General features: G+C 38.2%; 1 protein-coding gene across 3 annotated transcripts in view; it reads right to left on the bottom strand.

Moving 5' to 3' along the window:
• Nucleotides 1-16,935, bottom strand: part of ankrd12 (ankyrin repeat domain 12) — a 65,404-nt gene that overhangs the window by 5,687 nt on the left and 42,782 nt on the right. For all 3 annotated transcript variants that reach the window (XM_031903242.1, XM_031903243.1, NM_001130222.2), the window contains 5 exon segments: nucleotides 11,003-11,149; nucleotides 9,307-9,507; nucleotides 5,723-5,865; nucleotides 4,699-4,846; nucleotides 25-4,592 (listed from right to left, as the gene is read on the bottom strand). In XM_031903242.1, the coding sequence (XP_031759102.1) occupies nucleotides 25-4,592; nucleotides 4,699-4,846; nucleotides 5,723-5,865; nucleotides 9,307-9,507; nucleotides 11,003-11,149 (5,207 nt within the window).

Here is a 16,935-nt window from a genome sequence, read left to right as displayed (position 1 = left end):
ATAAAGCAGTATATGTTGACTTACAGTTGGAATACAGAGTTTGCTGAAAGGATTTCCATCCAAAAGGTATGATCCATTGAATGTCACATATTCATCATAGTACTGTGGTGCTTGCGGTATAACACTACACAGCATTTTACGTCTTTCCTCTACTTTCCTTCTTATATGTAGATACTCAAAGTATGGATTTGCCCTCTCTGATTGGTATGGTTGGATGTCATCCAGTTTCAGTGAGTCAACTACTGCTGCTAGAGATTGCTGGGTTTTTTCCTTTGCTTGCATTACAGAGGAATTAGCAAGCCCCGGCTGAGGAACACGAGCCATCTTTCTCTTGCGCGGGTGATGCACTTGCACATCATCTTCTTCTGTTAGTCGTATCCTTCCTCTCAAAGACACAGGAGACTCAACAGTTTCCTTATCAGAGGAATGAGAATAATTTGTTTGGACCTGCTTATTCTGGTTAGCCAACATATTGGCTCTGTTTCTAGTAATTCTTTGTGGAATTTCTTGGTGCTCTGCCTTTTCCTCTGTATTCTCCTCTGCCTCCATCTTGGCAGGCTGGCTAAAACTTTGCATATCTTGATCTAGCTGAGGGAGTGGGCTTTCGAAAGCAGATAAGGGATACTGCGGTTGCTCCGTTTTAGGAGATTCAGTCGTATGTGCAGAACTTGACTGAGGAATGACTTGTTGGTCAGGGTTATCTTTAGTTATTTCTGTAGTTTCACAACCTTGAACTATATCAGTGTCACATTTAACGTTAATTAGTGCAGACGAAGCTGTATTTTCTGTAATGGATTTGTCTTGTTTTGGTGCGGAATCACTGTCAGCTATGTTCTCCAGTTCAATTCCCTCTGGGTTACATAAAGAAATGTCTGTATTTACCTCTGTGCTAACCTGCATAGCCTCATCACCCTCACTTGGTAAGTCTTCTACAGTAACATCTGTCAGTACAATTTTTATGCTTTCAATTGTTTGGGAATTGACACTGGATTCTGCAGAACACAAAGACGTGTCTTCTGTTTGAATGAGTTTAACTTCAGATTCAGAGTCCTCTATCTTGACAGAGCTAGAGTTGGCACAATGAGTTTGCTCTTCATTGACAATGGCATGTACTTGTTTAGAACTGATTGGTGGGTTGGTCTTTGAGAAGTAGAGTGGGTCTGAAACTGCGGTATTTACAACCAAATTACTTTGTGGTTGTGGAGGTAAAACAGGGCATTCCTGAATGACAGGACGTGTGTTTTCTTGTCTGGAACTTAACATTTCTTGACATGTCTGGTTTTCTGAAAGCACCGGAGAATCATTTCCACTGCAAGACAACTTTGTATGTTCACATTCAAAAGCAGCAGGGGTGGCGATATGAGTTACTGGTGACTCTGTCCCACTATAAAGGCAACTTCCATCAGATGTCTGTGTTGATGGACTAGTGAGATTTGCATCCAAAGCATGCCTGCTAAATGATAAAGATTTTTTGCTGCTTGCAAGAAGATAAGTGCTATTCTGAGTGTCCTTCTCCGATGCAGGCGATACTTCTGGTTTTGGAGACACACACCTATTTGGTGTAATTTTTACAGAGGATGGCACTTCTGGTATACTACTTTCCAATACTGTTTGTGTGGGCTTTGTTTGATCAACCAAGGCAGCTGGCATACTGCACCGCCGAACTTCTACAACTGGTCTGCATTCACTGATCACTAATTTTACATCTTCTACAGAAGCCGACCTGAGATAACCTGGTAGAAGTCTATTTGTCACTGGTGGTTTAACACGATCAGGCAACTCTGCAATGCTGTCTAAATCTCTGTCATGCGTGGCTGGTGACTTGGCAGTAGGTAAGAATGGAGACTGTGAAAAAGACATTTGGGAGTCAGATCCTTCTAATGCAAAATCTGAGTCATATTCTGTTGTAGGCCTTGGTGTAGTCACAGTTGCATGGCAAGATTCCTCCGAGCTAGCAACAGAAATCATAGATACAGAGCGTGAGCAAAGGCCTGTTTTTTCACTTTCTGATCTAGGCGACCTTGTTATATTACTATTTTCTAAAATTAAAAGTGTCTTTCCTGAAGCTGTCAAGTTCTTTGCATCAACTGAATTGGATCTGCAACTTGTGGCCTCTTTCAAGGATTTCTCTTTTGTGTATAAATCTGACAGTTCAGAACTTTTTGATCTGGTTAACTCTTTATTTTTGGATGGGGTTGGTGAATGTTTTGGTTTTTCTTTTGTTTTTGAAAGTTCTACACTATTTCGGTGCTTTAGTCTCTCTTTCTCCTTTTGCTTTATTTTTTCTTTATGTTTTTTGTGCCACTGTTCTATTTCAAGGTCTTTGAGGCTTAGCATCCTTTCAAAACTAGTCTGCATAAGATCATCGTTGACCAGCCTTTTTTCTTTTGGCCTGGTGTCTTTCGTTGACTGCAACTTTGATTTGCATTTTTCTGCTTCAGAATCTTTAGGTTTTAATTTCGGTATATTTGTCTGTGTTTTGTCTTTATGCTTGTCTCTTTCTTTATATCGATCAATGTCTTTTTCCTTATCTTTTCTGTCTTTCTCCTTATGTTCTGGAACCTTTTGCTGCTCCTCTTTTAGCTTTTCCTTTACCACGGCAGGCTTTTCATGAAGTACTTTACTGCTATCAGTGTTGCCACTTTGTTTGCGATCTTCTTGACCATGCTTGGAGCTTGCACCAGCGGAATAGTCCCCTTCCCTTGATTTTTTTCTGAGTTCCTTCTCTCTACGTTTAGCTTTATCTGCTCTACTTGAGTCTGAATCTTTTTCAGTATGTTTGGGTTTTCTATCTGTGCAAAGTTTGTGCTCTCCCAAATGCTTGTCTTTTTCATTCCTTTCTTTTTTGTCTTTTGATTTTTCTTTGTCATCGTTTTTTTTGCTGATAACTGATGCTCTAATTTTATCACTTTCCTTTTGAAGCTTATCTGGTGACTGCAGATGTGATTTGGACTTATCTGTGATTTCTGGCATTTCTACTTTTTCTCTTTCAGATTTGTGTTCCGATTTTGCTTTCTTCTCTTTATCAATGCTTTTCTTCTCCAAGTCCCTCTCCTTCAGTGCTGATCGTTTCTCACTTTTTTCTTTCCCTTCCTTAAATGGTTTCTCTGTGTCAATCTCTCTATCAATTGGAAAAGAGTCTTCTTTTACAAATACAGTTAAAGGGAACATTTTAGTGTCTTTTTCTTTTGGTGTATGAAGACAGTCAGTTTCACTATTACAATCTTTTCCTTTTTCTTCTTTTTGAATTTTTTCTTGATCCAATTTTGATGGCTCCTCTTGTTCATCCTTAACATTCTCTATCGGGATGTGATTCTCTCGGACTGAACAGTCTTCTTTTGTCTGTGATTTTTCCAGTTTTACTTTTTTCTCAGATGAGTTGTTCTTTGAATCCATGATTAGAAATTCCTCATCATTTTCATCGGTTTTAAAAAAGTTTTCTTTCCAGAATTCTCTGTCAAATTCTATTTGTCTTTGAATGTTTTTATTGTTTTCTCTATGCTTGGTTCTGTCATTTTCAACATCTGGATCTTTTCTTGACTTCTCTTTTTCCTTTTCTTTATGTTTAATTTTGTGTTTTTTTACTACTTTACCTTCTTTGTCAGATTTTTTTGGCACACACTCAGATGCTTCAAATGATGGACTTTTACCTTCTTCTTTACATTTTAATATAGACTTATCTGCATAATCAATAAAAAACTCCTTTATATGTTTACTCTTTTCTTTATATTTGGAGAATGAAGAACTGGAACTTTCAATTGCATATTCAGCATCAGTATTTTGATCATATCGGAACAGATCAGTCTGCAGTGATGATTCTGATCCTCCAGGGGGCGAAACACACATTTTTGTGTTTTCCTGCTTCAAAGGTGTTGACTGCTTGTCAATTAATGTATAAGTATGTTTGGGTGATTTGCCAGGAGTGATCTGAAATAACTGTAAGGATGGTTCTTCCTTTGTACAAAGGGATTTTCTAAACATGTCCTCTTCTCTGGACTTGTCCAAGGAGTCTAAACTAGGGCACACTACCATATTAACTACTTTCATATTTTCTTTCTTGTCTCTTTCTTGTTTTATTTGCTGATTTTCTTTATTTTTGCTTTGATTCTTCAATTTCCTTCTGACTTTGCCCTTCTCTTTCTGTTCATGTAGAACACTATAGTCCTTCTTAGATCTGATGTCAGAATTAAGACTTTCAGATATCAAACTGACTTTATCTGGAAGCAAATCATCATCCGAGCTATCAGAACTGGAGAATAGCAGGCGAGAAGGCTTTGGTTTCCGGTTTTTGTACATTTTTGGAAAATCAACTTTATCCTGCTTTATAAAGAAACTGTCATTCATCCTAGCTTCTGTGTTTTCCTTTTTAATGTCATTCCTAAGTAGATGCTTATCGTCAAACATCTTGCTTATTTCTGGGTCGTCTTCATCATCCTCGTCATCTTTAAATTCATATTCATCAAGTCCAGAAGTGCAAGATGTTCCTTTAATTGCACCATGTTTGCTTTCATTAATCAAAGATTCCTTTTCTCCCTCTGAGTCTAAGTTTTCATCCACGCTGGACAGATTATTGAACTGTGGCTCTTCTGAATCTGCATTAAGAGAATAGAACATTCCAAAATAAATGGAGAACGGGACACTACAACAACAAAAGATCTATAGATGAAACATAATTAAACAGCAGTAAACAGTTCAAACCTGAATAACTTTCATCGTCATCAGAGATTGGCACCTCCCTTTTTAACAGCTGTTCTAATTCTTCTGTTTCAGCTACGTCTACAGGACGTGCTCCATGTTTGTTGGCCTGGAATGCATTGCCACCATGTCGTAACAGTAATTTCACAATCTGTAAAATGAACATTTTTAAATTGGACTCAAAACTCTGTAGCAGGAATAGAATTTTGATTTCTCTCGTAAAGCAAATGACATGTTTGAGTACAGACACACAAGACAAGTCAAAAATAGCCTAGACTGAATAGGGAACAGGGCATAGTAGGGAGTGCACGTAAGAGGAAGAAGACTGAACTTTACTGTTTCAACCAGGAAAGAAAGAGATATCGTGTAACAACATATATCATGAGCAAGGTATATGTGAGCTGTGGAATAATCCACTCATAGCAGTGAGGTATATCCTTTTGCTGAACAAATAATAAGGAAGTCGGAAAAAGTTTTGGGTTCTCTCTGCACTGCCTTCTGAAAATGACACAGGCAGGTCAAAGTTTGAATAATTGCCTGTTACCAGAGTTTGAAGTATGGTGGGGCATTAGAGGCACAGAAAGACAGAGGGAGCCATTTCAGAGATGTCGTACATAGCATGGTCTTTTTGTGTTAATGAGCTAGACCAGGCCCCACAGGACACATTTAATTTCCCACCTAGAAAGTAGCCCTTAAGCTGGCTATACAAGCACCGATAATATCGTCCGAAACCTCAGAAGACAATGGAGGTTATGTCGGGCATGCTGGTGAAACAGTGCTATATGTGCCATTAATGATCCACTCCCAAAAGCTCTACTAGAATTGTTTCTAAAAATGGTTGCAAATTTTTAAGTGCACTTTTTTTTAAAGTAAAAGGTAAATATTAATGATTTTACACAAGCATGCACTTTAATTCCTTACATAAATGGTAAGATTTGCTTGTTGCCCCATGTTGGCCACCAATACTGTGAGAAATGGCCATATATATTTACAGAAGATAGTTCCATATAAAAAATATTACGCTTACATCTCTGTGCCCACTGCTGGCCGCATCATGAAGAGGTGTATCATCATCCAGTCCTTGTGTATTGACATCTGCTCCAGCTGCTATCAAGACTTTTGCAACATCATAAAAACCCATGTTACAAGCTTCATGAAGCGGAGTCCAACCTAAAAATGTTACATTTAAAGCATTAGATTTGGTTTCACAGTAATGGAAGTCAATCAGATGCACACACTTACACATAACAACCATTTACAGCTGAAACAAAAAAAAAACTGAGTAAACCGCAGTGGACACTGGTCTGGTTATGCTTTCATGCCAATCACAATGGTAGTTAATTTTTAGTACTGAAAGTTTAGAGAATTACAAAGGGCTGTTCCTCAGCAATTGGAATGCTAAACAGTACTCTGTGTCCAGTAAGGAAGGTCACAGGTGCATTTAATCCCACAATATCTGGTATTTAAAGGAAGACTAATGCACTGTCATGTTCCAAAAGACACACATCCAGTATTCAGGATTCCCATTCACTAAAATACCAAAATCAAACACGGCCCTAAGTGGCCAAATTGTAAAGAAAAATAGTAACAAAACTTTCCTGCCTTTTATTATGCAACGAGTTTTAAAAGAAACACCTTCATGGTACTCTTGTATAATGTAATCATTATAAACTCTTCTAAACTAGGCTCTAAAGGTCCTTCATAGAATAGGTATTCCTGCACTAGAGGGCAGCACATAATAGCAGAAAAGCTTCTAAATGGTCTCTCTTTGATTTTAAAAGCATTGTCACCATAAAGCACAAAGCTGAAGGTACTAAATAGCTTTATATCTGTGCTATTTAGCTTTTCCATGTGGTGTCTGGTGATCCAATAAGGAAGGGCTCTAATTTCCTATAGGAAAAGTCTATAAAGCCTTGTTCAGGGTAGAGACAATAAGAATTCCTTGAAAAACCTTATGTGGCCTGCGGGCCTAATGTTCGATAGCCAGCCAGAATCAACCCATCTGTTTGTATAACCTTTTATGGTCACTCCATTTGCTTGTCCTCCACCCAAATAATAAGTCAGTGAAAGAATATAATATAATATATGTATTTGCAATTAAGGCAGTATCTGTCTGGTTGTTTACATTTTTGACACCCATGGCTCTGACTCCTGCAACAATGCTGCTAGCTAGGCCTGGAGAAGAACTGACTCCTGTTATATTGTTTTTACAGTCAATCCTAGGCAACAGAAAGGGATAAACAGATACTGCTTTCAATTACAACTGCAAATGCAAATATTTTAACAACACTCAATTTATATATATATATTGGAAAGTTGCTAGGAATTAAATTTATTCTTCATTACTCGAAACCAGTTTTTGGGTGGAGATACCCTTTTAAAACTGATGACACTATGTAGCAGCGGTCACAGAAAAAAGCAAATAGAATTGGGATATAAAGGAAAAAACTCCTTCATTGTGAGATAGAGATATGTTGCACAGCTCTTCAGTTGGTCAAAGCAATGGTTTAAGGAAATACTATGTTTAGTTACAACTATCACATATTAGGTGGTGGTGGTGGTTTAACCAACAGGCAGGGACAGAGATTTGTTTATTAGTGGCAATTGCTTTTGGCCTTGGGCAATTCAGTTAATATGCAGCTATTATGTACTGACTGAATGTAGGTCAGAGTATGTAAAACTTTTTTACCTACTGTATCTGTATGCCAATTGTTATGTAACCTTAGGTTCAGCGCTGCAAAATATAATGAGAAATCTATATAATTTAGCATCTGGGTGTGCTTTACACATGTATTGTATTTATGGGAGTCTCCATGACAGATATTGTGCAATAATATCAGGATCGCACAGCAGTGTGTAAGTACCTAGGGCACCTAATTAGTTCCAAAGGCAGGTAGCCTGTATAGACCAGCCCTGACCATATCTGTGTGTTTTATGTTAGAATCATTTACAAATAATGTTTACTAAAGCTGCACTTATAACCTCTGCACTATTTTAAAAAGCATGACATTGTTTGGGAATTTTGGACAGGTCATCTAATGCTGGTCATACATATTCATGAAGTCTGTTCATTCTGATCATGTGCATGTGTGTGCCAGGTTGGCTGACTGACCCTTCTGTAATCCTATTGGAATCAGGATGACTGGACTGTGTTATCCAGGCTAATAGTCCAAACAAACAGAACAATAGGAAGGTGGCCTTACATATACATGGCTAGTCATACAGTGTCATCCTGCGCAGCCCCTGGACCAATCAGTTGGATACTGGAGTGTTGGTCATTTGCCAACTTTAGGCTCTATTAAAAGGTGCATTATACACCCATACACACCTTTTTTCAGCATGAGTAAAATAAATATAATTTATGCTGTAAACCATCTGCCTCTTCTTTTAATTAAAAAAAGGCATATTTCTCAGTTACTTTGCTTTTACAATTACTATCTTAACAGTCAGTCCGTTTACCTAGAGTAACTGAGCTCTATATAAACAGTCCCCTCCCTTCACCTTTGTTGTGACTGCTTGGGTTACAAATAGGTAGAAGTTCATTATGATTGTATACGCCATAGCAATCTTATGGCATAGAGCTTCAATTACACTGTTCAGCTCAAGCCGTAAGACAAAAAGTCATTGATTTCTTAAATTAGGCTAAAAGTATGTTCAGCACAAGCTTTATTCATTAAACTCATGTTGAACAAGGAGATATACTGCCCCTTTAGACCAGAGACAATAGACCAGGTGGGGGTGGGGGGTCTTATTTGCTATTATTGGTCCCTAAGTATAAAGACAAAAAGGAACAGCTGCATATATGCAGTATAAGTGTGATGCTACACAGAGACACCTGAACACACTTACTTAGTTGATGGCTTTATTATTGACTTTATCTTTTTTTCTTTTATACGAAATACACCCAATGATGTATCTTGCTGACTTAAGTGCCCATTTCTAACATATCTATCTAATCCAGGTTTTTTTTTTGTTTTTTTTTCAAACCTGCCTCAGTTGATACCCAAATTAAGAATTGTTGAGATTTGAGATGTGGTTCATTTGTTCTCTAATGTTATAAATGTGTAAAATGCCAATAAATGAATTAGGGCTCATATACTACTTTCCTGGCAAGATAACTAATAGGTGCTAGTGTGCACCTCATGATGCCCATGGCTGGAGGACTTCTGCCTTGGGGAATAGTTGTGTACCTTGCGCTGGACAAAAAAATCTGGCCAAGGCATAAAAAGTCACAGGCCTGCTACAGGGCAGCTGGTAAAGAATGGGCTCATTGCAGCCTCAATTCCCGCCTGGCATGTCTAAATGACAAGTAATGGGATAGGTAGAGGGCATCTATGTGCCTCCCCTTTCCCTCACAAATATAGCCCTGCCAAACAAAGGCAGCGTGCAATCATAAGAGCAGCCGCAGGTATTTTTTATAGTCTACTCTTTACTTTTTGCCCACTTGATACCCGTGGAGGACAGAACTACCCCCCCTCCAGTTCCGTCACACCGATTATTTGGTAGAATCTGAATTTTACAAGAAGTGTTGCAATTTGACCCAGTTAACTTATCATAATCTAATCCTTAAATCAAAGAATGTTAAAAAATGCAGGTCACTAATCCTCTTACCTGCAAAATCTTTAACATTGACGTTTGCACCCATCCGAATCAGTTCTTTTACTTGGCTTATATCTCCCCGTATGGCTGCCATATGTAAGGGTGTTTCTCCACGCTCATTTCTTTTATTAACTTTGTCTTTTTGCCGTGTAGAGGATGATGGTGTTTTCTTTTGAGTTGGTGTTGCCTGGGAAGGATGATTTGGAGTGGAATCTATGCACAATGAAATCCATGTATTAATAAGAATGAAACATAATTTAAGTTTTAGATCTATTGTTTGTAAAAGCCTCTATTCAAAAAGCTCTGATATATGGCAATGACATTTCCCATAAATTCATAATTAAACAATTAAAGATTGAAGACGGCATCTTGTACTTATTGCATAATTCCAATCAACAAACATTTTCAATGGTTTTGTTTATATAACTGCTATTGAAAGAAAGTTTAAATTCTCTGCATACTGGTTCTGACTTCTAAAACAGAAAGGAGAAAGTTGCTGATTATAGGAACAGTAACACCAATTTATGTGTTTAATAAACATTTAAGCATGATGTGGTCTTACAGTGTATTGGTAAAAACAGTGTTTTTGCTTTAGGAAGATTACTATAGTTTATATAAATAACCTGCTGTGCAGCCAATCAATTTGAAAAAGGGCCAAAGGACACAGGTTAAATAGCAGATAACTAATAATGTTTGTAAAATATAATGAGTTTAGATGGGCAGCTCAAATCTGCCCCTTTATGGCCAGTTTTAGACATTTAGGGCTGGCTCTGGCACACGAGGAAATTTGTCGCCGACGATTTTTAAAAGAGCGATTTGGCGACAAGACGCCAATGCTAAACCAATGGAAATCGCCAGCGTCAAAACATACGAGGCTACTTCAAGTCGCCTGCTGTTTCAAATCGCACACAGACCCTTTTCTGAGCGACTTGAGTAAACATGTGGGAGGGGTAACTGTTGAGTGGTACCATGGGTAGCAGATCGCCTGGAGCTCAACTCGCATGAAATCTCTTTGTGTGTATTGTCGTGGCGACTTGTCGCCAAAGCACCGGGGGAAAAAACGAAGGCGACAAATCTCCTCATGTGCCAGAGCCCTTAGACTTCTTTAGACCACTTTATCTAAAGACACCTTATCCAGAACTCCATGTCTCAACCACGTCAGATAATAGGTCCTCTAAATATACTGTATTACCTGTAATAATAACATTTAGCCAGGGGTGCTGCTACCATGGGACAAGGTGAGAATCTTAACTCAGGTGGCAGCACCCTGCAGGTTACCAAGGGCAGCAATAAGTCACTCCTGGTAACTTTAAGGGGTATATTTATCATGCTGTGTAAAAAGTGGAGTATAACATTACCAGTGATGTTGGTCATAGCAGCCAATCAGATGCTTTGCTTTGATTTTCTAACTGTTGAAATCTAATTGCTGATTGGTTGCCCTGGGCAACATCACCGGTAATGCTTCACTCCACTTTTTACACAGCATGATGAATATATTTGTGTGTTTAAAAATTCCAAAATTAGAATTTTGTCTCTTTTCTAGTTCCACTCTCTGCACTAGTGATGTGGTCCCATTCGACCTGCTCCTAAGTGTAGGTGTAGAGGGCATCGGAAAGGCCACTTTAGGGGAATCACCAATAGAAAATGACAGGCAGTTGTAACTGGCAACAAATACAAACTACAGATTGACCACAAACTCCTTAAGTACCTGGGCTATTGTCTCTGGCTGTCATTTGCATTAGAAGTGCCATCTGCTTGCGTTCAGATAAAGGGTAACCAAAAAGGATGTTAACTGGAGTTGATTTCTTGCTTCCCGATTCTCTCTTTATCTTCTTCTTCTCTGGTCCTTCTTTCTCTGCAATTAACAGCACACATCATTTTAAAAATGACTTTAACACTACTGTAATAAATAACATAAGAGTGTTTGGTGATGAAGTTTTAAAAATCAGCTGTTTGCCATAAAAGAGGCACAATTTTAATATCCAATGCACATATATATTTGCATCCCTATGTCTGCTCCCAGTGGCTAACAGTAGTACATTACTATATTGCTTATTAAATGTTCTAGACAGGAGCCAGCGCGGGACCTCCCCCACTAATAATATTTTGGCTCCTTAGTAGTCAAAGGAGAACAATGTCAGTAAAACACTTAAAAAATACTGTCATGGTGAGAAAAAAATGGCATTGTTTTAAGTGAAGCTGATTTTAAATGGGTAGCTCACCATTAAATTCAATTTTAGTATGTTCTAGAGAGTGCTATTCCGAAACAATTTGCAGTTCGTGTTCATTTTGCATTATTTGTGGTTTTTTAATTATTTAACTTTATATTCAGCAACTCTCCAGTTGGGAATTTTAGCACTTATCTGGTTGCTAGGGTCAAAATTACCCTAGCAACAAGGAAGTGGTTTTGATGAGAAACTGGAAAATGGAAGGACTGGGTCTGAAAGATAAGTAATAAAAAAGTAACAATAATAGTAAAATTGCAGTCTCAAAGAGAAATAGTTTTTTGACTGCTGGAAAGATGTAGAACAGGAAGGAAAACAATTTAAAAACTATAAAAAATAATGAAGACCAACTGAAAAGATGCCAAGGACTGGCCATTCTATAACATACTAAAAGTTAACTCAAAAGTTGAACCACCAGTTTAAGGATATTTGGCATGTTATGAAGATATTGACATATTTAGAATGTTAGGCCCTATTACATCCTTCAAGGACATCTCAACTCCAAAAATAAGTTTTTGCCTACTAAAAGAAAACATAATTCCAAGTGACTTTCCAACGTGAATTTATTAACATTTTTCAGTGCTTTAAAAGTTATTTGTAATATACATTGAAAGCAGCATTTGCTGAACTCCTGGTTTCTTTTTAAATAATGTTGCAAAGGTCAGTCTCCTCCAGCAAGGCAGGTCTGTCAGTCTTGTGTTACATTGTTTCAAACGCCAGAGCCACCAGGGCAGAATAGAAAAGGACAAAGATCACTTTTATTAGCCGCCTTTTCAGATAGCAGCAACATAAAATTTCCGATACTGTATGTAAAACAAAAGTGAGCTGAACTGCGCTTGCACTGCATAGATCAGGGATCCCCAACCTTATTTACTGGTGAGCCACTCAGATATAAAGAGTGTTGGAGAGGTACACAAGCATGGAAAAAGTTCTTTGGGGATGCCAAATAAGGACTGTGATTGGCTATTTAGTAGCCCCATGTGACCTGCAGGAGGCTCTGCTTGGGGTAAAACTGGGTCTCTGTGCTTCCAAAACTTGCCTCCAAGCCAAGCAACATGTTGTTTGAGTGCCACTGTCTGGGGATCACTGGTATAGATGGTCAGGATAGAGCTGGGCGGTATGACCAAAAAATTATATCACTGTATTTTTCAAAATTATATCGGTGTCACGGTATTTGACGGTATTTTTTTTTTCCATGCATGATTAGGTGTTAACCCCATTTCCTAATAAATTAGAGAATAATTACTGCAGTATTGAAAATCAGAGTCAGGCAAGCGAAGGATCGGCAACAGAAAGTCGTAAGGTAAATCAGGCAGGCTTAGTTTCCCAGGCAAGGCCGCAGACAAAATAGCACAGGAGGAGGCGTTTGATAGCTTTAAATACCCCCCACGCAGGCTCAGAACCGGCGCCGTCAGCGCGTCACGGACGTGCACGCTTTGACATGTACGTGTGCTTTGGCGCACGCGTGCAACGTCCCGCGGACAACGGGACGCACGAGACCGGGCCGCACAGGTGAGTACCCCGACACCCCGGTATTGCGGTATCTGAAAAATGAATATAGTTTAAAAAAAAAAAACACCGGTATTCGGTATATCGCCCAGCCCTAGTTCAGGAGTACTGTAACCCCTTGGCCTGCCTTTATATTGCCACTAATAGTTTCAGAAAGTGTAAGTTTTCATTAAGGGCCAAATTCAATTAACTTTTCTCTTTAATTCAGTTCCAGATTTTATCAGACTTTAACTGAGATTTTACATAATAAAGCATAAGAAAAGTTTATTTTATTGAACTGATTGTGACAAATGTTAAAGTTTTTGGGTCTTGGGTTGCCTTTGCTATGGCAAATTAAACAGTGCACCAACTGGGGTGCCTCAAAACTGGGCTCTTGTGAGGGATCTTTTTGTTTTTAGTCTGTAGCCCTGGCACATAATGGACTGACCACCTCCACATATTTACAATCAGTGCTGCACCAGACACACAATGCCAGACAACCTCCCTATGTCATGCACAGCCAACCCCTACAATTAGGCGTGCCATAAAACAGACAGTTGCAGGGAATACATATAAATATGCACAATTCATTATACTGCCTTGTATACTCAGTAATACAGCCTGCTCCTCTGTTGTGAATAATGAGTACAAAAAACACAAATCACAAAATCAATAGATCTTAAATATAATATGCTAGAGAGAAAGTCTTCTTTCCAATTGTGCAAACATTTACACATTTTTCCATATGCTTTAAAAAGTGTATTTTAGTTTACCACCCACTAAGCCACATATGGTGAACATCATTAAATGGCAGCTAGCTTACTGACACTTTTATGCTGATTGATATAGTTTAGCCTTTGAATATGTTACTGGAGAGTTGCAAATGTTTCCTATGTCTAACCAGATTCACTATGATTTCCTGGTGAGGATGGTGTTGGTATCATGTTGCATAGCAGCCCTTTACCCATACATTGAGGTCAGGAGTGTAAACATAGCAACAAATGATGCTGTGTAAGAACAGACTGAGTGATGTTCAGCCTAAGATTGGGGGCTAAACATCTGTCAGCTTTTACCGGTAACGTGTAAATAAGAAAGGCGATACAGCGATGCAGGGGAAGTAGCAGGGGAAGCATCCACTGTGCGGCGATCGATTGATCGAGCCTAGCCTTCCTTCTGTATAGGAAGGAGTCAGACTAGGCTCGATCACCGCATATTGGATGCTTCCCCTGCATCGCCATATTGCCTTTCTTCAAAAGACCGGAAGCCAAGTTTTAACAGGTATTTTGTACTAAAGCATTCAAAATAATAAATGGTTTGCAGGATAGGACAATTATTGGAGCAGGGTAGAATAGATTTTTTACTTTAAAATTTTTAGTGTTACTTTTCCTTTAATAGTGTGCTTACTGGCCATTCAGCAGTGATCTTACTGGTATGTCTGGGGTTAATATGCTGATTAGCTATTTTCTGTAGCGATTATATTGGAATGTCTATGGTTAATATGCTCATCCATTTCTTGTAGTTATTAAATAGTTAGTATACTGGCATGTCTGGTGTTAATATACACACACACACACACACGAGTGCAGAAAGGAGCACAACCCTAAAACGTAGTTAACTGCCTGGGTGCTGTTCAAAATAAACTAAAATATAGAGAGAGTACCACACACAGTGGGACTTAATATGGGATCCCTTATCCGAAAACACGTTATCAAGAAAGTTCTTAATTACGGAAAGGCCATCTCCCATAGACTCCATTATAAGCAAATAATTCTAATTTTTAAAAATTATTTCCTTTTTCTCTGTAATAATAAAACAGTACCTTGTACTTGATCTCAACTAAGATATACGTAATCCTTGTTGGAGGCAAAACAATCCTATTGGGTTTATTTAATATTTAAATAATTTTTAGCAGACTTAAATTATGGAGATCCAAATTATCGAAAGATCCCTTATCCGGAAATCCCCAGGTCCCGAGCATTCTGGATAACAGGTCCCATACCTGTACAGTGGTTTATTACAAAAAATCCAATGTTTCGAGCACAAATCAGTGCTCTTCCTCAGGGACAAACCAGTCACATTATATTAACACTAGACATGCCAGTATAATAACTACAAGAAATGGATGAGTATAGTAACTGAATTAAAAAATTAAAATATAATCACTACATAAAATAGATAAGCATAGCACTCCAAGTCTTTTAACGTGTAAAAAAAAAAAGTTATTAGGTGCCCAACGTTTCAGTCACTGACTGTCACCTTCTTTAAGAGAAAACATACAGAAAAGTGTTTTCACAGCATAGACTAACCCCCAATGCAAGTAAAAATGGCACCAAATATATTGCAGGGTGGGGAGCAGCAACAGCTATGGGTGCTTAAATGTATGGCCCCCTAGGGGGCGAGATTCCCAGGTGGGCCCTGGGTACACCAGTCCGACATTCAGAAATCATGAGGGTAAAAAACCACCAGAATAAATCTGGCACATAGTGTCTATATATTTCTAGCAACTTATTGTGTCATGGATACTTTAACTGTTTGATTTCCACAGTTATTTTCATTATAATGAAAGTATTTATCTTTTCAAAGTTAACATAGTTTAAAGAAAGATGATTAAGCAAGGAACCCCAGAAAGATCAATAAACTCCTTCTAAGGACGAAAGAACTACAAGTCTGTAGCAGCTACAGGGAATGTTTAGGGAGGTGATTGCTGCTACCAGTTTTAGTTCTACTAAAAATTAACAGCTGTTTTGCATAAATGCAATTTAACAAAATACTCTAAAATGTACTACTGGTTCTGACTCCTGAAACAAAGCAGAAGCCAGCTCATTAACTGACTTTTGCTACAGTGTTTCAAGAGTCAAGAGAGGAGAACAGAGTACATTTACTTTATAACTTTAAGACTGTAAAAATATTTTTTGTCAATGTTTATTAGAAATGTGCTTAGAATTACATTTTCTTTTATTATACAATAAAACAGATTTTGGGTGGACAAATACATAAATGCAAAAAATTCAAGTAATAGCAAAGAGTTCACTGACATTTGAAATATAATTGCCATAATTAGAACTTTATACCCAATGCTCAGCTCAGCATGCTTCAGGAAGTCATGTGCCGTGTCATGCATCAGTAGTCAGAGAATTGCATCAGAGTCATGCAATTGTAGTTTAGAAGGTTTAAAAACTTGCCATTTTTATATTAATCTGCACGAGAAGCAGAGATAGTGAGACATTTTGCTATACCCCAGTCAGCTGTTGTCTGAGACCAACTACCTGGGCAGTAACCCATAGCAACCAGAGATTGATGCAGGCAGAAGAATAAAAGCAAATTTTTGATTGGCTGCCATAGGTTTCTCCTCAGAAGCAAATTTGCCAAGTAAATTGACTTTTGCCATATAGCTGTCAAGCTCCTGCCCATGCCATGTATGTTTTACAGTCAGTGGGATGGTGGATGCTATGCCAGACACAGAGCCGCACTGTGCTGTTTTCAATGGCATACTAGGCCAATGCAAGCCAACCTACTCTGGTCCATTCCTTGCTGTAAGCACACTGACAGGCAAGGCATCGGCCTGTGCACACAGGGAGCAAAATTTGATGCAAAATTGCATTACTTTTGCACTTCTGTGCCTGCCAGTGCACTTATAGCACTTTATTTCAGATAAGGGCTCTTTAACAACAAATGCAATTGGTAAGTGTGGACTTCAGACTGATGCCCTACCAATATCACATTTAAGCAGAATCATTGTGTAAAGGGTTTAGTGAATATTTATTTCTCTGTACAAGTTAATTTGCATAATGTACAATATAAGATTATTATATATTTACATTATATGATATTTCAGTTGGTATGAATGTGTAATGTTTTTTTTTTTATGCACCAAATGGTCAAAGCAATAAGGATAACATTTTAGCCCTACAACGTTCTCTTGTGTGAT

This window comes from Xenopus tropicalis, chromosome 6 (assembly GCF_000004195.4).
Source record: "Xenopus tropicalis strain Nigerian chromosome 6, UCB_Xtro_10.0, whole genome shotgun sequence".
NCBI lineage: Eukaryota > Metazoa > Chordata > Amphibia > Anura > Pipidae > Xenopus > Xenopus tropicalis.
Note: the sequence above shows the minus strand (reverse complement) of the source record. Positions and strands in the feature narration are given on the sequence as shown.